The 22,993-nt window shown below is 39.6% G+C and overlaps 2 protein-coding genes and 1 pseudogene across 2 annotated transcripts; 1 reads left to right on the top strand and 2 right to left on the bottom strand.

Moving 5' to 3' along the window:
- The first annotated feature begins 2,703 nt into the window (after positions 1-2,703).
- LOC137813681 (disease resistance protein RUN1-like) lies at positions 2,704-8,401 on the top strand (annotated as a pseudogene).
- Positions 8,402-16,268: 7,867 nt separating this feature from the next.
- On the bottom strand, positions 16,269-16,910 carry LOC137815603 (uncharacterized). The gene has a single exon (XM_068618717.1). It carries the CDS (start codon positions 16,908-16,910, stop codon positions 16,269-16,271), a length of 642 nt encoding a protein of 213 aa, XP_068474818.1.
- Positions 16,911-17,698: 788 nt separating this feature from the next.
- Positions 17,699-20,269, bottom strand: LOC137815602 (uncharacterized). Its single transcript, XM_068618716.1, has 3 exons — positions 19,133-20,269; positions 18,803-19,000; positions 17,699-18,421 (listed from the first exon to the last, which is right to left on the bottom strand). Exons 1-3 carry the CDS (start codon positions 20,267-20,269, stop codon positions 17,699-17,701), a joined length of 2,058 nt encoding a protein of 685 aa, XP_068474817.1.
- Between the last annotated feature and the right edge of the window lie 2,724 nt (positions 20,270-22,993).

Here is a 22,993-nt window from a genome sequence, read left to right as displayed (position 1 = left end):
CACTAGGAATGAGTTTAAGTTAAGTTTTGAAGGAGACTAACCTAGGGAGAACTTATGAATAAGTAGAATGACAAAAAAATGACAACATTTCATTACTAATTTCAAGTTAAAAATATACAAGAGAGAACACTCCTATTAATAGGAGGCTTAAGGAAGAATGTGAAAGAAACTTTAAGTTGAAACCTTGAGCCCAAGTCTAGTCATGCCTTCTCCACGAGTGAAACTTGAAAGGAAAGCTACAAAATCTAACTTGGAGTCGAAGTAGCATGCCCCTTCACTTGTATGACTAGCATAGGGTTTCAATTGGGCTATGACCCAAGAGAAACCCTAGTTAGGTTTCAAAAAATCCTAATCTAATATATATCCAAATACAAGTCCCAAATCCTAGTCTACTTGGTTCAAATTTATGGTCAAATTATTCTATACTACTTGACCTAATACATGACCCATGAAATTCTAATCTACATTATACAATTATTTAAATCAAAGCTTGAACCAAACCGAGTGATCATCATTTTAGACGATACAATTATTTAAACCAAAATTTCATGAGAAGAAATTCTTTTACTAAATTTTATAACTATTCTTCATAAATAAACTTTTCAGTTATGAATTTCTTCCAATTCTTTAAAATGTGTAGTTTTGACATCATTATTTTTGTTTATCAAGTAATTGATAAAAACCCATCTAACCTCGAAACATTTGGCTAAGAAGATTGGAAGTAGAAAATGGATCTCAAAAGACTCTCATCTTAGGGAGAATTAATTTTTGTCTGCTCTTATATTTTTATCTAGTTTTATAAACATTGTTCAGAGTAGTATAGGAAGTGTTTTGGACCAGTTAGAGTAAGGTGTAAATAGAAAAGCAAGAGTCTAGCTAGAGTTACTGATGAGAATCAAATAAAGGAGGCTTTTATTAATGAAGGAAGAGGACATTCGCCTTCACATTTGAAGTTCTTCCTTCTAGTATTCTCAAAATTAAAAGAAGACATAAAATAAAGATAAGGCCCAAGCCCAAAAAGGCCAAGTCCATCCCATGAGGGGCAAGGCCAAGCATTAAAGAGCATCATTTGATTTACTCTTGTAGGAGGTGTGGATATTAAATAAGGAAGTGTGAAAATGTAAAATAAAGTCACATTATCCATGTGACTTAGGAGAGTAGGTGTAGGTGTAGTTTTTAGGAGGTGTCATAGTAGAAAAAGGTCACACCTCCCATGTGACTTGTTTTTTGTGGGAATTTCAAATGAGTTTTATTTGAATTTTCCCACCTATTTTCCAGCACCCTCACACTATAAATAGAGGTGTGGGCTTTTGTAAAATTCAGATTGGAAATTAGCAATAGAGAAACTCTACTCAATTTGAGAGAGAATTTGTGAGAATTTGATTTCTCCTTCACCTTGTCTTATCTTGAGTGCATTTGGTTCTCTCAAGTGGCGGCACTAGCTCACTCATCTTGGAGCCTTCATACTCTAAGTGGCGTGATCATCAAACCAAAGCATCCATCTCCATAAGTTCTTCTTTCTTTCATCTCCATTTTATACGAAGCTTAAACATGTCTTAGTTTCTTTTGTTCGGTTCATCTTCCTTTCCTTGCACTTTTGTTCGGCTGTTTTCATTTGATTCTGTTTTAATCCAGTTCAGTAGCTTCTTTTCATAATTTTGTTCGGTTCATTTGCTTTCTTAAGAGTTTTAATCGATGCCTTTGCCTTTTTTACACAATTTGTTCGGTTCAATTGACAATAGATGGCTCCTCCATATGAGTTTGGTGTTTGGTGCAAGTCTTGGTGAGTTCTTGAAACATAGAACCTTGATCCAATTCTATTATAAGTGCCTAAGCTATCTCCAACTCAAGTTGAGTCCATAGAATGTCAAAGAATCATCTCTTCTTTGCTAGTCAATTCATATCAGTTACAATTGAGCCTCCTTAGATCCAATGCAACTCTAGACCATCTAGGGTGCACAAATAAATTACTAGAGTGCAAATAGAAAACATGAAGTGGTAAGGAAGACTTGAAGATCCACATGTCATCCCCTCAATGGAGATGACTCCCACCAATGCCAAAAGGCCATTTGTTTTCATGGAAATGAAGAAGATTCTCTCCAATTAGAGGATGACACTTGTCAACCTCTAATTTGAGAGGATTTGCTCCAATTAGAGAGAGTCATTTATCCTTCTATGAGTAGAGAGTTTTTAGGGTTAAAGCTTACACCTTGGCTACCCATAGCACTATAAATACAATTGCTATCCCCCTTGTAAATTACCTTTGAATAGATTATTGAATTGCTGCAAAAATTTCACCCTAAACTAGACATTTAGCTCACTCTTTTCTAGTCTTATTTTCAAGTGTTTTAGCAAGGAACCTTTTAGGAGTTGGCTAACCTCTCTTAAGCTTCATTATCATTCTCCATACACTAATATTTCACAGTTTCTTTCACTCATTTTAGCCACCCAATCCCACCAAATTCCGCACCCCAAAATACAAAACAAAAGATTCATAACAATGCAAGTTAGGATTGAATTAGTAATACTCTTAATATTTGACTCTTTCTGCCTTAATGTGCATCATGTGGTAGCGCTTTGGTTATCTCAGCCATTAATTTGAGGGGATAGTGGGAGTTATATATATACACGGTTACTCCTACTTGTCTTCAACTATTGACGACAGTAAATTCAAAAACAATCTTCAACCCCCACTTCATCCAACCCTTTAAATTATTCTTGTGCTGATTATAACACCACTCACGAGTTTGCAAGGTGGAAAAGTCAAGAGACATAAACGAGTTTGCTTAGAGGATGTGGGACCTATGCTTACAAAAAATCGAAGCCTGTATTCTTGACATGCCATGAACAGTGTTCTGACATCTCTTATGTCTAATTCTGCTCTCATACTTGAGTAGGAGGTTGAACGTTTTGATCCCATTTAATTTTATGCACTATGCAGTTGTTGTCTAGTTATTCTGCGTAGGGATCTCAGAAGCTCTAGTGTTGAAGTGAAGAATCTGCACGGGTATTCATTCTTTTCTGTTCCAGGAAGTTGTACTGGATCTCTGGTCAGGCCTCTTTCTCCATTTCCACTTAGAAATAATAGAAGTTAAAGGGATATGACTTAGTTGAATTTCTTATTGTTTTCCACGTTTTAACACAGAATATTTGCTTAAAGAATGTAAATTTTGCCTAAGAAAATAGACTATGGATGGTTCTGTGACTGTCTAAAATGTAAAATAACCCTTGTTAAAAAATATTTGGTGTGGCAGATTGAACTTTTCATTGAAGTAATTAAATCCATTCATATATTTTGTATTATTGGTCAAGCTTGCTTTAGTTCCGACAATAGTTTTAAGGGCATCAACATCTAGCTGCAGTTCATATTGATCATCTAATATTCTGTTTTCATCTACTTTCAGTTATTACATTTGTGAAATTTTAACTGATATGTTGGTTTAATTTCTGGAGTCTTCCATCTGCTGACTGTCTATTCTATTGCGAATATGTGTTTCATATTTATATTCTTTTCCATTTCAATGTTTTTCTCAGGGCCAAGATTGTTTAAGGCCAAGTTTATGTTCAGCAGTGCCTACTATTAATAATAGAAGTTGAACCATGTATGCTGAACTTGAATCTTGTTTGGTTTGATTGAAAGCAAGCACACATTGGTTATACTAGACATTTAAGATTTATTACACATTGGATAGAAGTGTATACATAAAGTGTATTCAATGTTGACAGTGTTTTCTTCTGTCTATTTAATTGCTGCAGTGTTTTGAACATTGTGCATATTTTTTATCAGTGGTTGGTATCTGTCTGACAGTGAGCTGTGTTGAAAATGTCAACGTGAAATTAATCTGAAGTTGAAGTTTATGACTTCGGGTTTCTTTGTGCCCGGAAATAGTGTAATCTTCATTATTCATCATGTTTCTAGTCTTTTTTTTCGTCAAATCATTTACTTAGCTCCTGATTTGTTCAAATGGACTATCAGGTTTACCAAGTAAAAAGCAAGGCACTAATCAAGGAAAAATAAATCTCCAAGGATTTCAAAAGGCCTCAAAATCACGATAGCAATTTGGTAAACATGTTTATTTGTTATTTGGTAAATAAGCAGAAGTTTGATGTTTGAACTTTTGATCCCATGTTACAAAGATTTACACATTGTAGGTACAGCATTGGGAATTCACAATGGCTGAGCTTCAAATGATAAGTGCTGTTGCTTCTTTCTCTAACTCTTCCTCCATGGTGTCTTCTAAAAAATATGATGTTTTTCTAAGCTTTCGAGGTGAGGACACTCGCATGAACTTCACAAGCCATCTTCATGAGGCTTTGAAGCAAAAAATAACTTGAAACCTATATTGACTACCAGCTTGAGAAGGGAGATAGAATCTCACCAGCACTCACCAAAGCAATTGAAGATTCTCGTGTATCGATTGTGATACTCTCAGAGAACTATGCTTCCTCAAAGTGGTGCTTAGAAGAACTCAGCAAGATTCTGGAATGCCACAAAAACCATGGACAAATTGTGATTCCAGTGTTTTACAACATAGACCCCTCCCATGTTAGGAAGCAAACAGGGTGCTATGAGCTAACCTTTGCAACACACCATGGAGAACTCAGGTGCAACAAATGGAGAGCTGCTCTCACTGAAGTAGCCAATTTAGCTGGGTGGGATTCTCGAAACAGGTAAATAAAATTATTTGATATTGAGTAAAGTCTTAAAGAAAATATGGGAATGATAACATATTAAATTAGATTCTGTTTGCAATAGAAAGTTAAGAATAATATAATCATGACATAGATATCAAATTATAGTTCAACAAAAGTAGCCAAATCTTGATATCAACATACATATACAAGTGAACATTGAGAAATATAGTTTTCTTTCCTTCTTTTTGTGTGCTTGTTCAATGCAATTACTACTTTGCAGTGAAGATTCTTTGTCTTTTTAATCTGTTTAATTTATAGTAAAAGATAATTACTTTTACTTTTACTTTTTCTTTTTGAATGTTATACTTATAACACATTTGTTTCTTTGTTTCCCTTCTTTGCCAGGATTGAATCTGAATTCCTTAAGGAGGTTGTTAAAGATGTTCTACGAAAACTGACTCCTAGATACCCAAACCAACTTAAAGGACTAGTTGGAATCGAGAAAAGTCTTAAACAGATTGAATCGTTATTAAAAATTGGTTCAAGTGAAGTTAGAACCGTTGGAATATGGGGCATGGGCGGAATAGGTAAAACCACTCTTGCTATTGCTTTATATGACAAATTGTCTTGTGAGTTTGAAGGTCGCTGTGTCCTAACTAATTAAGAGAAAAATCGGACAAGCTCGAAGCTTTACGTGATGAACTTTTCTCGAAATTGTTAGAGAATAAAGATCATGGGATTGAAAATTTTGACATGAGGAGGCTTCAACGTATAAACGTGTTCGTTGTTCTTGATGATGTGGGTACCTCAGAGCAGTTAGAAAAGCTAATTCTAGAATACGACTTCCTAGGACCAGGAAGTAAAGTCATTGTTACAACTAGAAATAAGCAAATACTTAGTCTAGTTGATGAAATATATGAGGTTGAAGAATTGAGCTCATATCACTCTCTTCAACTTTTCTGTTTGACTATATCTGGAGAAAAGCAACCTAAAGATGGATATGAAGATTTATCAAAAAGAGCAATTTTGTATTGCAAAGGTATTCCTCTGGCTCTAAAAGTTTTGGGTGCAACTTTACGTAAAAAAAGTAAAGTGGTATGGGAATGTGAATTGAGAAAACTCCAAAAGCTTCCAAATATTGAAATTCATAATGTGCTAAAATTAAGTTATGACTGCTTAGATCGCTCTCAAAAGGACATATTTTTAGACATTGTATGCTTCTTCAAAGGATGGGAGAGAGATAGGGTAACAAATATTCTGGAGGCTTGTGATTTCTTTGCAGCATCTGGGATAGAATCCCTTTTAGATAAAAGTCTCATAACAATTTCAAATTATAATCACATAAAAATGCATGACTTGATACAAGAAATGGGCTGGGAAATTGTTCATCAGGAGTCTATCAAAGACCTTGGAAGGCGAAGTGGATTATGGAAACATGAGGAAGTGCGTGATGTTTTAAAATATAACAAGGTAAGTACACGATACAATATGATGGAATTGCTTCTATTTGATATTTCTTGTATCGTTTTAGAATGTTGCTAGTATATAGACTTGCTAATTATCATTTCAATTTTTTGTTAGGGGACTGATTTTGTTGAAGGCATAATTTTAGATTTGGAGAAATTAGGTGGAGATTTGTATTTGAGTTGTGATTCCCTTGCAAAGATGACTAACATGAGATTTCTTAGAATCCATAGACGAAAATGGGGCTGCAGATTTAGTGTGCACCTTCCTGATGGTATTGAATCTTTGCCTAATAAACTGAGGTACCTTGAGTGGGAAGGATTCTGTCTTAAGTCTTTGCCATCAAACTTTTGTGCTGAACAACTTGTAGAGCTTCACATGTGGAATAGCAAGCTTAAAAAGCTTTGGGATGGTATTCAGGTATGTATTAATTTGTACAGGCTACAGTACCAACTGGTAACTGTTCCTTTCAACCTAACAGTTATGAACACAATAATTGTTTAATAATGTTGTGCTTCTTTCTTGCTACAGAACCTTGTGAATTTAAAGACAATTTTCCTTGATGACTCTCGAGACTTGATTGAGATCCCAGACTTATCTATGGCGGAAAATCTTGAAAAAGTGTCCCTTTATGATTGTGAAAGCTTATGTCAGCTTCATCCATCCATCTTATCTCTTCCCATACTTAAATATTTAATTTTAAGTGGTTGCAAAGCCATTCAGAGCATAAATCTTCATTCAAAATCTCTTAATGTACTGAGACTCAGAGGTTGTTCATCTCTCAATGAATTTTCTGTGACATCAGAGGAGATGACACATTTGGACTTGTCTCAAACCGCTATACGTGAATTGTTGTCACCAATGATCTCTCTCCCCAAGCTTACATATTTGTACTTAAGTGGCTGTAGACATATTGTAAACATCAATGTTCATTTAAAATCTCTCCGTGTACTAACACTTGTTGGTTGTTCAAATCTCAAAGAATTCTCAGTGGCATCAGAGAAGTTGACACTATTGGAGTTACCTGACACTGCTATATGTGTATTGCCATCATCAATTGGTCACTTGTTGTCTTTAGAAGAGTTAGACCTACGTGGAACTAATATTGAGTGCTTGCCTGCAAGTATCAAAAGCCTTTCAATGTTAAGAGTGCTTTGGTTAAATGATTGCAAGAAACTGGTATCTCTACTAGAGCTTCCACCATCCTTAAGAGAACTTTATATAAATGATTGTTGGAAACTTGTGTCTCTGCCGGAGCTTCCACCATCAGTGAAAGAGGTGAGTGCCTTTAACTGTCTTTCTCTAGAGGAAAGCATCACACAAGAGCTAGTGTTACGACACATCTTACAAAATTGCATACCCTCCAAACATCAACAATATCTTTACAATCCTGTGTACATTGATGGTGGTTATTTCATCTTTCCCTGTGACCACGTCACCTATAATTGTGGGTTTCATGCACCAGAGAGTTCAATAACTATTCCTTCTCTTCCTAAATCTCACTTGTGGGGTTACATTTTTGGCATCATTATTGCTAAGGGACCAATGTCAGATCATCAGTTTTCTTGTTCTATCTATCGAGAAGATATATTGGTAGGTGGTGTTCATCGAAGGTTTATAGGCTGCGAAAGTTTAATTTCAGATCATTTGTTATTTTTGTACCATGATGTTAGCAATTTTGGTGGAACAAATGAAGTGGATGGTCCTTTTAATAGCATTACATTTGTGTTTGAATTTAATGGTGATAATGACACCATAAAAGGGTGTGGGGTCTTTCCGGTATATGGGACATCATCTGGGTTTAAGTTGGTGAGTAGTAGTAGCAAGGAAATCTTCTATGATGTTGAGTCACAACCAAGAGCAAATGGAGCTAAAATTGGAGGTTGTGATAAACAAAATTGGGAACAACTTTCAGTAACCAAGAGAAGAAAGACTGTACCTGATACTCTCTTCCTGTGATCACTTACTCGGTATGAGTTAGAATACTCTTGGTTATAGAAAAACATTGCTTATGTTGCAGATTTTCTTTTGAATCACTTGGAGAATATTGATGGGAATTAAGCACCACCTTGTTGGGAAAGTCAAAGCAGCAGCAATCATTAGTAAGTGTTGTGGTCTACCTCTTTTCATTTAGAAGTAAAAAAGGATTCTAGTGTGCTATTTAATCTATGTATCCATGGAGATACATGAGGGTTAACAAGTTACGGTATTGATGATTCAAAATTTAGATGTAAAAGTACAATCATGTGTTGCTTGTAACTTTTACTACTTTATTTCCAAGTATTGGAATTAATTTGTTTCATTCCTTCGAGTTTTGTACATTATGTGTCATATTTTGAGATAAGGTAGCTAAACAAGATTAGTAAAGTTTTAGAGGAAAAATACATTGTCTCAAAACTTTAAGATGTTCTTGACATGATATAATTGCTACAAAGTTCCTTTCATCAATGTAGAAGGAATTTTTAAAAGTTCATTTGATGACCGTCACAAAACCATCATAGTAAAAAATGGAGCTTTGAATGATAGTTATGAATTGTTGTTATAAGTAGCTTTTAACAATAGTCAATTGATGTTATAAGTAGCTTTTACTAGCAATTATGGATATAAGTAGGGTCATATAGGGAAGAGAAACACTCTAGTCAACCATTAGAGTATGTTCTAGCTTGAGCTACTAAAGATTATTTTAGTTGATTTTCAAGAATGATTATTAAATTAATTGTTGTCGTATGTACAATATTTTTAAAGTCACTCTACTTTTAAGTTTTACTCTAAACATAATAAAGTGTAAAAATAAAAACTAGTCTAAGAGATGTAATGATAGAAAAACACTTCCATGTGCATGACAATTTTTTTTTCTTTAATGTTTTGGTTTGATTTTCTTCACTGGATGATGATGAATAGCGGAAGCAGGTAAGAAGTGTAACAATGTCACAATTTGGAGATGAAAATTATGAGTTTAAGTCTAGGTGCAATTAGGCCAACACTACTATGAAAATCTAGAATGCGACTAGCAAGAAGACAACTCTACAAAAAACTTTGACAAGTAGAAGTGTCTCAAAAATTGGACAACAATTTATTACTCAATTTAGTTAAATTTCATGTACAAAGAACAACTATCTATTGAAGATGAAGTTTGCAAGAGAAGCTTATAATCCTAGATGACCTAACCATAACCCTAGCTTAGAGAACAAGTTTTGTAATTCCTTTCAAATGAGAGTTTGAAATTGTCACCCCTTCATTGGTACAAATCCTCTCCATTGGGAGAATGACAAATAGTAAAGGCAACACATGTCCATGTAAGAAGTACCTATCCCTAGCTTGTCAGTTTTTGACCTAACTTACATCCCTTATTCTCTTTGGGAGTAAGGGTCTCTATGATGTTCTCTCTTCCTATTTGTCCCCTATCCATGTTTACTCTTAGATTTTTTTTTTTGACTTTGCATGTATTGAGAAAACATAGTTCTTAGCTCTTCCTTTATATATTTTTTTGTATTTTGTAGTTCATCTCTCAAAAAAATCTCCCTTATGACCCTTCTTACTTCTATACACACTATAATGATTTGAATGATCACTCATTGTTTATTCAAAAGTTTTTTTTCACAAAAAAATTCACAATGTTCAAAAATTGAGCAAAAAGGATTTTCACAAATGGTTTTAATATTTTGGTGAAGTTTCTAAAACGAAAAGTTGTTGAAAGTTAACTAAGTAGACTAACAGGAAAAGATGATGGTTCCCAAATAGACACGCTTAAGTACCTGGTATTTCCTAGCATGAGTTTTCCTCATATCACTTTCACAAAATCTCTTAGTAAACACTTCAAAACGATTTTGTCCAAATGTGTTTCTGCAATGAAATGCTAAAGACTTGAAGATCAACAATTAATTTTGAGATTATTAAGACCTAATTATCACGGAGACCTAAGAAAGAAAATAAAAAAGTAAATTTATGACTATATAAATGAAAGCAAGTAAAAACAAAATGAAAATCTTAAGTGAAAATGCAAGTAACACTTTAAGCCTCTTGACACATTTATGTTGAATAAGGTGCTTTGATGATTTCCAAATTAAGCTTGAAGACTTGAAGGATATGCTATTGTGTGTGTGTAGTTAAGAAGATTTTGAATTGTTAATTTACACATAGTTATGATCCAAACTCATATGATTCTAAATAACTTTTGAAAGTTTTGTTTTTTAAATTTGTGTTAATTTTAGTCAGTTGTTTCGTGCTTTAAATTAGTTGAAAAATCTTTTGTTCAAAGTTTGGTGACTACAACCAGTTTTTCAACCATTTGATTTATCGTTTCAACCGATTGAATTACATTTAGTGTTTTTAAAAGGATTTAAATTGTTTTCTTTTGTCTTTTCTGTGACGCAAAAACAGTCGGTTATTTTGAAAAATGAACAGCTTGTTTTATGTGTTGTCTTTAATAGAAAAAGAAATTAATCAGTTTGTTTTAAAATCAATCAAGTATTTTTTTTAACATAAATTAATCAATGATTTAAAAATGATTTGTTTTCTTTTTTCTTTTCGGTGTCACAAAAATAGTCAGTTATTTCGACAAATGAACTGGTTGTTTTATATGTTGTTTTTAACCACTTTATAAAGACTATTTTGTGATCAATTGAAAAAAATAGTTTTATAAAAAACGTTTTCAAAAAAAGATCAAATAACTTTTAATCAATTTTGGAGTTATGGATCATTGTTTGTGTGTGAAGTAGGAATTTTGGTTTTCTATTCCATTGTTCTACAGTTTTGTAAAGCCCAGGTGTATTCTATTTCTTTCTTTTCAATGTTGTATGGCATGTAAATCAATTTCAGATAGAGTTTATGGAAACTGTGGTGTTGTTAAGAGTGTTGTGTGTTCTTGAGGGGTTCAATATTAACATTCTTAGTGTGGTTTGTAATCTAGTTTTTATTGCATAGTGAATTCTCAGTGGTTAGCTGAGGGCTGGATGCAGCTCTCGGTTAAGAGTGAGCTATAAATATCTCTGTGCTAATTTCTCTTTCCTTACCCTGATAAACTATTTTATATATTGTTCTGTGTATTCTGCTGCATTAAACAGTCAGTTGTTTCGATAACATAACTGGTTGATATTTCTTAAACAATTGTTAATTTTCTAAATAAACTAGTTGAACAGATAAATCAATTGATTGATTTTACAGATCTTTCCACTCTACTTCCAATCTTTGTGAAAATCTTGTTAAAACAATTCACGTACCTCTTGTTTAGGCCATACATTTTAAGAATTTCCACGAGAATAAGATATTACTATTATAATGTTTAACTATGAGATTTCTTTAAAGGAATTTCCCAAACATAAAGCAAGAAAATACTACAAATGAATAATTAACACAGTTCTGTGACAATATGATTTTAAAAAATTTGATGTTTTGATCGTAGTAGCTTGTTGACTCTCCATCTCAAGTGTTTATCACTCTTCCTTTTGAACTTTTACTTGTTTGTTCTCTAAAGAAGAGTAATCCTTAGCTTGATCTTTTTCTTCTCCAATATGATACCTACCAATGTTAGTCAACTTTTTCCAAAGATCACAACTAAGAGATCATTTCCATCTCAAAAGGCCAATAAAATTCAAAAAAAAAAAAAATCAAAATAAAGGATGCTAAACTTAAAAAAGATTTGAATCATAACAATATGCAAAGAGTGATTTTAAAGACTTAGAATAAAGAAATTAAGGCTACAAAAGTAGTAGGCACATAAATGAATTCCTAGGAATGGTTCTAGTATAGAATACAAAACAAAGCAAATTCTAGAATACTTCTGGCAATGATACTTCTTCAAATTTTTTAAAACATATTTCTCTAATGAACTCAAGCATGAAATTTTTATCTCAACTTGTTAACTCAAAATAAGGATTGGCCGCAACAAAATTTGATTAAATGCACCATTGGACAAGTCAAAACAGTTTTTAGACCAAGGGAAAACACAAAATTTTCAATCTTCGTTTTCAATGCTAACATCCTGACTCTTTTGATTTATCAATTTTTTTCCAATTTGAGTAACGATGCACCCTTTTAACACAACATCAATAACATGTTGAATTATTCAAATCCAATTCCATGCTAAAAAATATAACATATTTTTCTCACAAAAATTTTAGTGTTAATAACAAACAAAATTCCAACGATAAAAGTCCTAAAGAAGGCCAAAAATTTAAACAAGACAACAAGACAAAATGGAAACCTAACTATAAGAAATTTGTCAATGATGTAATAACAAGTTATGGAACTCAAATTCAGAATGTAAAATGCACTTAAAGCACAATTTAACTGTAGTTCAACTTTAGACATTTCATCAAACACTTACTAGACATAGTGAAGACATTTTCACAAGAACTTTGTATACTAGTTTATACTAATTAATTTTATGACAATTTTTTGGAAACACATGAAGCATGGCATAATATGTAAAGAAAATAGCGGAAGGATGTAAGAAATGCAACAATGTCACAGTTTGGATATGAAAATTATGAGTTTGAATCTAGGTGAGGTGAGACCAACACACTAGTTTCTAGAGTGATATTGGACCAACATTACTAGGAGGAGTCTAGAATGTGTCTAGCAAGAAGAAAACTCTATAGAGAACTTTGACAAGTATAAGTGTCTAAAAAATTGGATAGAAATTTATTACTCAATTCAAAGTTAAATTTCTTGTACAAAACACTCCTATTTATAAGAGATAAAGCTTGCAAGAGAAACTTCTAACCCTATAGACCTAACCCTAACTCTAACTTGGAAAACAAGTTCATAAATCCTTTCAAATGAGTGTTTGACAAGTGTCACCCCTCATTCACTACAAGAAAAAAGGATTTTAATGGAGGTTAATATAACCCTAGGAATTGATTTAATTAACGAAGGTTTTTTAACCTTCGTTAAGTTCCAACTGTTATTTTAAAACCTCAGCAAAATAACAGAGGTTTTTTTAACCTTCATTAAATTTCGAAAGTTTATCTTAAAATCTCAGCAAAATAATGGAAATTTTTTTTAACCTTTGTTAAATTCCAAAGGTTTATTTTAAAACCTAAGTAGAATAACAGAGGTTTTTTTAACCTTCGTTAAAGGTTTATTCTAAAACCTCAGCAAAATAACAAAGTTTTTTTTAACTTTTAGTAACTTCCAAAAGTTTATTCTACATCCTCAACAAATTAAGGAAACATTTTTTTAACCTTTGTTAAGTTTTAAAGGTTTATTCTAAAATCTCAACAAAATAATGGTGGTTTTTTTAACATTCGCTAAATTCCAAAGATTTATTATAGAACCTCAATAAAACACTCCATATTTTTCAAAACTTCAATAAATAATGTAATCGGCACCTGTGGAGCAGGTCGGCTCGGTGGTCTGGTCGCGATAGTGGGCCACGTAAGTGGACCCCCAGAGATGCGTGTGTTGAAACCCATATATTTGAAAGGCCTAGTCAGCGAGTAAGTTCCTGCATAGGGGTGTGTATAGTACATTCGGATCTAGCACAAGTAAATATTCCCTGAAGACGCTAAGGCCCGAGAGTGCTAAGGGTTTTTAGGGAAAGTTGCATGCATGATACGTAAAGGATTAGGGCACCTACAGAACAGATGGGCTCCGCAGCGATGGTACATTGGTTGGTACTCTGACGACCATACTGTTAAGATTGTGCACTCCAAAGGAGAAGATTCTGTGTGGTTGTTGGGCTAAGATTGCGCAACAACGTAACAAAATGTCCTCCTAGTAAACCTAATTTCACTAGAGATAAAGCTCTAGTGAGAGAAGGGTCGTTACAGTGAGGTAACCTAAAAGTAGTCTATAAAAGGGAGTTGAGATCCCTGATAAAGGTACACCGTTTCTAAGCTTGAAACTATTTACTTACTAATTGTTTCTTAGCCCAGTACTGACTTGATCGTTGGAGTGCAATCAACAGGTAAGGCCCCCTCTGTTTCAACGGAGCTGCTCTCCAGCATCCAAGAGTAAGCACAGAATTTGCCAGAAATAGGAGGAGCCCTCGCCTGCCTTTGAAGTCAACCGGCGGCCAGGTCAACCAGCAAGAACATTTGGCACCCACGTGGGGCCCGATAAAACTAGGTCCAATCCACAGTCGTGTTCAAAGCCATCCAACAACATGAGAAATACTAGGCAAGGTACATCTTCACGTGAGGGAGGAGAAAACGTCACCATACAACAACTTATGGAGACCATTCACGCCCTTCAGCAAACGGTGGTGGCGTCCAAGGCTGATCAGGACAGGATTCTGGCTGAGGTTCAGGCCGAGCAAACAGCAAGTCAGAATCGATTCCAGATCGATTTGGATGCGTCATGAACAAGCAATGAAGAACTGTGTAGGGATAATGAGGAATTGCGCAGAGAACTGCAACGCATGGGGGAGCGCGCAATGGGGGAGCAAGCTAATTTCTTGTAAATCAATGTCTATCACTATTATAAACTTTCTAAAGACTCATATATCAAATATATACAATAAATTCATGCAAATACCACATAAAAACTAGTTTCGAGTCTTTTCATGCTAATTTCTTGTAAATCATTGTCTATCACTATTATAAACTATCTAAAGACTCATCTATCATATATATACAATAAATTCATGCAACTACCACAAAAGAACTAGTTTCAAGTCTTTTCATGCTAATTTAATGAAAACCAATGTCTATCACTACTATAGAGACTCATCTATCAAATATACCCAAGGCAAAAAAACTAGGCCAAGCGACCAAACTTGGCTAAGCCAAAACCCAACCAAGATCAATTCCTTTTGCAACTGTTCCTGCCGGTTGACCCGGGTACGTCTTTCTGTGCAACCTTGCCCGTCTGCTAGTGACACCCTTTTCTGGTAATCTGTGAACACCTGCAAAGGAGTGAACAAATGGGCGCCCTAGCGGCCGTTTGCACTCCGACGCTCAAGTCAGCTAACAAGAAACACCAAAACTCTGCACCTTCGTGTCAGAGCACCGTGAAATGCCTTGAGTCTTTGTCTTTTATTTCTTTAACCTTTGCTCTTACACTTTGAGTGGGAGGAGAAAAAACTGAGACAAAGTTTTCTTGAACTTCTTTTTTACTTGGGTGACCTCATTAAAAAAACCCTCGAGAGGGAAAAAGAGTGTCCCCTTTACAACTTGTATTTCGTTACTCTTAACTAACATAACTTCACTGAAATAAAATTTCAAATTGGCCGCGTTCCAGCTGCGTGGAATGGGACCTCCTTCCAAAGTCTCCATATTGTATGCACCATTCCCCTTGGCTTTGGTGATTCTGAAGGGTCCGGTTCATTTGGGAGATAACTTATTCTCTAGCTCATATGGGTAAGCCTTCCTCATGACTAAGTCACCAACCTGGAATTGCCGCGGCTTCACCTTGGAGCTATACTGTCGCTCCACTCTTCTCTTCACTTCCTCAGCCTTTATTCTTGCTTCCTCCCTGGCTTCGTCTAGTAAGTTCAGGTTCACTCGCCTTTCTTCATTGGACTCTTCAGCCACAAAATTCTGGTAACGTGGCGAGCTCTCGTGGATCTCAACTGGAATCATCGCGTCTGACCCGTATACTAGACTGAAAGGCGTTTCCATGGTGGCAGATTGGGGTGTGGTGTGGTACGCCCATACAATCCTCGGCACTTCTTCTGCCCACGCCCCTTTAGCTTTCTCTAATCTTCTCTTCAGCCCTCTCAACAAAACTCTATTTGCTGACTCTACTTGTCCATTCGTCTGGGGGTGTTCGACTGATGCGAACACCTGCTTGATGCCTACCTCTGCGCACAGGTTTCTCAGTTGTTGGCTTGCAAACTGGGTGCTATTGTCGGACACCAGCCGCCTAGGCACACCGAAGCGACACACGATGTTCTTCCAAACAAAGTGCTGCACCTTGTGCGCAGTAATCTGGGTCACAGGCTCCGCCTCTATCCACATGGTGAAGTATTCAATGGCGACGATCAGGTACTTCATCTGTCTTATCGCCAGTGGGAACGGGCCTAGGATGTCGATTCCCCACGCATGAAAGGGCCATGGACTATATATGGATCTCAGCTCCTCTGGCGACGCCTTGTGCCAATCAACGTGCCTCTGACACTGCTTGCAACGCTGGGCATGTCGCACACAATCCTCTTTCACCGTTGGCCAGTAGAAGCCGGCACATACCACTTTAGAAGCTAAAGACCTTCCCCCCACGTTGCTCCCTCAAATACCTTCGTGGAGTTCAGCCATTATCCTGGTGCACTTGTTGCCGCTTACGCACGTCAGGATGGGGTGTGTGAACCCGTGTCTGAACAATGTCCCGTCTACCAGGGTATATCTTGCAGCGTTCCTCTTAATCTTCTTGCCTTCTTCTGGTTCCGCTGGGAGAATCCCATCCGCCAGGTATTGCCTGTATGGCGTCATCCAAGTGTCTCCCTCGGCCAAAGTATATACCTGTGTATGCTTTCCTTCCTCGGGTGCGTCCGCATATGTGCTGATGCGAGGTGTCTTCATCGTATCTTGAGTCAAAGAAAGATGACTCCTCGGCCTTCCTCTTGCTGTACAAATATGGAGGACGTCCATCCTGTTATCTTCCACGAATTTCCGCGGAGCTTTGAGCGTCTCTTGGATCACTGTCCTCTGTCTGCCCCCCTTTCCTGAGCTGGCCAGCTTGGCAAGCAGGTCAGCTCTGGCATTTTGCTCCCTTGGGACATGTACTAGTTCAAGAGCGCTGAATGCTCCCCTTAGCAGCTGGACATACCTCAGGTACGCCGCCATTTGCGGGTCCTTAGCCTGAAATTCTCCCGAGACTTGCCCTGTGATTAGCTGTGAATCACTCTTTACCAAGAGGTTCTGTGCGCCCATTTCTTTGGCCAGGAGCATCCCTGCTATCAGTGCCTCGTACTCAGCTTGGTTATTGCTCGCTTTAAAAGCGAAGCGTAGAGCTTGCTCGATCAGCAAGCCATTAGGTCCTTCCAAGACTATTCCTGCTCCACTTCCTTGTTGGTTGGACGAACCATCGACCGAGAGCTACCACTTCGATCTGGGTCCGCCTCTTGGTCGCCTCCGGGTGATAGCTCTGCAACGAAATCCGCATATACTTGACCTTTGATAGATCCTCTGGGCTCGTACCGGATATCAAACTCCGACAACTCCACTGCCCAGCGAACCATCCTTCCAGCAACATTAGGTTTCTGTAGTACCTTCTGGATGGGAAAGTTCGTCATCACCACTACTGTAAAACTGTGAAAGTAGTGGTGGAGCCTCCTGGCCGAGAATACCACGACCAATGCTGCCTTCTCCAGCGACTGATACCTCGTCTCCGGGCCTTGCAAGGCTTTACTCACAAAATAGATGGGCCTCTGTACTTGGTCCTGCTCCTGGTTTGCAAAGCACTGGTGGTGTCGCCAAGTACTCTTTCAACTTGAGGAATACTGCTTCACACTCGTCAGTCTACGCAAAGCGGCTATTTCTCTTGAGGCACTAGAAATAGGGATGCCCCTTCTCTCCTCCTGCAGAAACGAACCTTGATAACGCTGCCATTTGCCCTGTCAGTTGTTGCACTTCCTTCACTGATGTCGGGCTCCTCATAGCGATGATGGTTGTGCACTTATCAGGGTTTGCCTCAATTCCCCTCTCCGTAAGCATGAAGCCTAAAACTTTCCCGCCTCAACCCCAAAAACACACTTCTCAGGGTTCAGCTTGAGGCGATACTTTGAGATGGTGGCAAACAACTCTTCCAGATCTGTTGTATGTTGCCTCCTATCGCGCGAAGCTACCACCATGTCATCCACGTAGGCTTGTACGTTCCTCCCTAACATAGGCGCCAGGACCTTGTCCATTAACCTCTGGTAGGTGGCGCCTGCATTCTTTAACCCGAACGACATCACTTTGTAGCAGTAGCTACATGTCTCTGTCATGAATGCTGTTTTACCCTCATCCCTCGGGTGCATCTTGATCTGATTGTACCCCGAAAAAGCGTCCAAAAAGCTAAGCATCTCGCAACCCGAGGCACTATCCACCAGGGTGTCAATGCTGGGTAGTGGATATGAATCCTTGGGGCACGCCTTGTTAAAGTCTGTGAAGTCCACAGACATCCTCCACTTTCCGTTTGCTTTCTTCACCAGAACGACGTTGGCCAGCCACTCGGGGTATTGGATTTCCCGGATGTGTCCAACACTCAACAACTTCTGTGTTTCTTCCTTCACCACGAGGCGCCTTTCTTCGTTAAACTTTCTCCTCCTCTGTCGCACAGGGTGAACCGTGGCGTCCATGCTAAGGTGGTGGCATAAAAAGTCAGGGTCGATGCCCGGCATGTCTGAGGCGGACCACGCAAAAGCATCTAAGTGGCGTGAAATCACCTCCGCTACTTCGTCCTGTTCCTCTTAGCTCAAAAAATGCCCCAGCTTGAACATTTTGCCGCCGATCTATCTCTCCACCACATTGGCCGTCGGTTGGTCTCTGCTATCTTCTTTTGGGGGCGTCACCTCGTAGTGCTCTCTAGGCGACGCCTCCTCTACGGGCGAAGCGTCGTCATGCCTCTCCTCTGTGCGCGCGTCTGCTTTAGGCGTCGCCCCTACGAGTGCGGCCTCGCCAGGCGTTGACTCCGTAGGCGTCGCCTCTTTCGAGGGTTCTACTTCCATCGCTGTGTCTGAACTCGATGGACGTTCGAATACCATGAACACACCTCTCTTTGTCTTTAAACTGTTTTCATAGCATTTTCGCGCTTCTTCTTGATCTGACTTGATGACGATCACCTTGCCACTGAGATCCGGCAGCTTCATCTTCATGTGGCGCGTGGAGGATACTGCTCTCAGCCTATTCAACGTCGGTCTTCCAAACAGGATGTTGTAAGCCGAATTGGCGTTCACAACTAAGTACCAAATGCTTTCAGTACGTGAGGCCGCTCCATCTGTGAATGTCGTCCTCAACTCCAAGTAGCCACGCACTTCCACCTGGTTGTCGGCAAACCCATACAAGCATCCGGTGTAGGGTCTCAAAAGGTCGGGGGACAACCGTAGCTTGTTGAATGTCGACCAGAACATAACGTCTGCCGAGCTTCCCTGGTCGACTAGAACCCTGTGCACCTTCCTTCCAGCCGTGACAACCAAAATGACCACGGGATCATTGTCGTGCGGGACGACATCTCGTAGGTCCGCCCTTGTGAACATGAGGTCTGACTCCCACGGGTCGCCTGAGATTTTTTCGTCAACCGAATTTACTCCCCTCGCATATTTCTTGCGTTGGGATGAAGTGGGTCCCCCTCCCGAAAAACCACCAGAAATGGTGTGAACTTCGTCGTGGATCGGCATCTCATGCGCTTGATCCTCCGCTGGTTCCGGCAGTGCTACGGTCGTGGCGGTTTCAGTGAGATAATCCTTCAAGAACCCGCTTTTTACTAACTCGTCTAACTGGTACCCCAGCGATAGGCAGTTGTTGATATGGTGACCGAAAGCTTCATGGAACTCACACCAAGAGTCCTTGCGAGGCCCCAGCACCTTGTCAGACTTCGCTGGTCGCCTCAATCTTTCGGCTATATTAGGTACGGCGATCAGGTCCTTCAACTTCACCATGAAGTCGTACCTTGTTGGTCTGGCCCTTTCCTTGGCCGGACGATTTCCTCCCGCTTGACCTCTAGGTTGGGGTTTTCTCGCCTCGTAGGGGCGTTTCCCTTCCTGATTCTTCCTTCCCGTCGTGGTCTCGTTGAGCCTGACGGGTTGAGCCCGTGTCTGTGCCCTCGGGCGTGTGGGTGCGACACTCGTGCGCTTCTCACACACCTCTCCCTCAGAGGCAATATGCTCCACCGCGCGACGCCTTATTTCAGCGAAGGTCCTGGGGCGGTTGCGAATGATGGATTCGCAAAAGGGGCCAGGGCATACGCCTTTTTTGAACCCGTACACGATCATGGGTTCTTCCGTAGTGCCGACCTTCACTACTTGAGCCCCGAAACGGTTGATGTACTCCTTCAAAGTCTCACCCTGATATTGTTTTACGTCAAATAGGTCATACGAAACAGGTGGTGGGGCCCTGTAAACTAGGTATTGCTCCCTAAATAACTGCAACAGCTGCACGAAGTAGGAGATATGGCCATCTGGAAGGCTAATGAACCAATCCATGGCCATTCCCGTCAAGCTCATGAAAAGCTTGCATCTTACGGCGTCGGAGCCGCCTACTAGCACCATCTGCGTGTGGAACGCGGTGAGATGTGCTTCGGGATCCTCCATCCCTGTGAAAGTCACCTTGGGCCCTGTGAACGTGTTGGGGATCAACGCCTCCAAGATCTCCTGCGAGAATGGTGTGGAAAACTCCCTTGGGGGGGTGAGACGTTCGGTCTCATCTGGGTCGCGTTGCCCTTGGTTGTTGCGCAAATTGCGACGCAATTCCTCTTTTGTGCGATGAGCTCTTCATTTCTCGCCTGAGAGGCCGCAAGATCCGCCTTCATGCGTTCTTGCTCCGCCCTCGATTCTGCCATCTCATCCTGCAGCCCCTGCACCATGGCCATGACCTGCTGCATGGTCATTTTCTCGCTCGTAGCGCGCGCTGGACCTTGTCTCGTGACCCTCATTCTTCAAGGTTTTCTCTGAATTTCTCCTGTTGTTATGGTAGCTCTAATAAACTCTCTGGAATTGTCGAACTGAAACTTGTGATGGGACTGATGTTTTAAATCGGCCCCACGGTGGGCGCCAAATGTTCCTGCCGGTTGACCCAGGTACGTCTTTCTGTGCAACCTTGCCCTTCTGCTAGTGACACCCTTTTCTGGTAATCTGTGAACACCTGCAAAGAAGTGAACAAATGGGCGCCCTAGCGGCCGTTTGCACTCCGACGCTGAAGTCAGCTAACAAGAAACACCAAAACTCTGCACCTTCGTGTCGGAGCACCGTGAAAGGCGCTCTGAAGGTGGTAAAGAACTGTATATTGTGTGCTGTTTTCTGGTTCTGGCAAACAATCCCTTCTAGTCCCTTGTGCGTAGCCTGAGGGCTCGAGCAAGCAACTAGAGTGTGTTCTGGGGAAAATTTACCAAAGGTCCGATCCCCGATTCCAACGTCTAAAGCTCCCTTTAAACATCTCTAGCATTTAAAACGTCTTAAAGCGCATTTAAGGTGTAAAAACGTTCGGCGCCTTTAAGACGTTCAAAACACTTAAAGCATTTAAAGTACCTTAAAGCGTTCGAAACGTAAACTTAATTACATAATCTTGATTACCTCATACCTAACAAACTATCCGGAAAGCATTGATGTTTCTGTTCTTCCCGCCACGTGTCCTCCTGACTTGACCGTTATTCTACGTGGAGGGCCTCACAGCACTGTAACCCAATTGAGGGATATTTCATCGTGTGAGTCCTCATTCCTTGAGTGCATCTGGCGTAAAGGGGTGACTTTTTGGGTGCCAAATCATGCGACCCAACCTCTAGTCACTCACCCTGGGAGTGTATCCACCTTCCTCTCGCACCCTGCACCTGGTTTCCCCTGGGCATGACCTTCTCTTGAGTCGTATCTATCCCAAGGGTCTCCCTGAGGTGGCCTGGGTACTTCACGAGTCAGGCTACTCCTTACTGGCGCTAGTACTATGGCCTTGAAGCCACCTTTCTCTTCTCTTTATTACTGTTCTGAGCTAGGTGGGCCCGAAGCCTCTCGTGGTGTCACTCCCTCCATGGTCTTTCCTACCCGTGGGTATCGGGGAGTAACACTGCTGATGACTTGCTTGACGACGCCTTACCTTGGCGACGCCCTTATCTTGGCGACGCCTTGTCTTGGCGACGCCTTATGTAGTTGCTCTGTTGACTTCCTTCTTTGGACCCTTCGTGTGGTCCCACCATATGTTGACCTTGGCCCTGACGTTGACTTTGACTTTGACTCTGGTCGACGCCCGGGGACGGGACGGTACAACATCCAAACTTTTGACAACGCATTTTGGATGCATTTGTGCAATTCCCCACCAAGATTGCTCAAAAACCATGATTTCACTTTTTCACCAATTTTGCTACCAATGCACAAAAAGCCAATCCACCCAACTTGGCTAAGCAAAAACCCAACTAAGATCAATTCCTTTTCCAACCAAACTTTTCACACCTCATTTTGCATACATTTGAGACACTTCCCCACCTTGATTGCTCAAAAACCATGACTTCACTTTTTCACCAATTTTGGTACCAAGGCACAAAAACTAGGCCAAGCGACCAAACTTGGCTAAGCCAAAACCAAACCAAGATCAATTCCTTTTGCAACCAAACTTTTGACACCTCATTTTGGATGCATTTGTAACAATTCCCCATAAAGATTGCTCAAAAATCATGACTTGACATTTTCACCAATTTTGCTACCAAGGCACAAAAAGCCAATCCACCCAATTTGGCTTAGCCAAAACCCAACCAAGATCAATTCCTTTTGCAACCAAACTTTTCACACCTCATTTTCGATGCATTTGTGACAATTCTCCACCATGTTTGCTCAAAAACCATGACTACACTCTTTCACCAATTTGTCTAACAAGACACAAAAAGGCAATCCACCTATTAAAAAGCACGGATTCAAGAAGAACTCAAAAAGAAAATGACAAAGAGTTACTCATCTTTGAAGAACCATAGCTCTGATACCAAATGATGGATTTCCTATGAGCTCTTCTTGGATGTTTTTGGAAGATGGTGCGAAAGCTTAATGGAAGAGATGGACAAGGTCCTCCTAAGAGGTGTGGTGACCTTGAAGGTGCATGAAGAGTGAGGAAATGGGGAGGTTCGGCCAACCCCTTTGAAGGCTGTGAAATGAAGATTAAAAGCCTATTCCTAAGAGAGTTTAGGCAAGGAGTGAGAATGGCACAATTTTGGCAGCATTTCACTATTCAATTAATCTTCCAAATACATGAGCCAAGCCCTCTTATTTATAGTGTTTAGAGGTGATCCTGCCGGTTGACTTAGCGCAAGAGCGTTGCCTCGTCACGATCTTCCTCACCAG

Source organism: Phaseolus vulgaris, chromosome 1 (genome assembly GCF_000499845.2).
Source record: "Phaseolus vulgaris cultivar G19833 chromosome 1, P. vulgaris v2.0, whole genome shotgun sequence".
Classification (NCBI taxonomy): Eukaryota; Viridiplantae; Streptophyta; class Magnoliopsida; order Fabales; family Fabaceae; genus Phaseolus; species Phaseolus vulgaris.
Note: the sequence above shows the minus strand (reverse complement) of the source record. Positions and strands in the feature narration are given on the sequence as shown.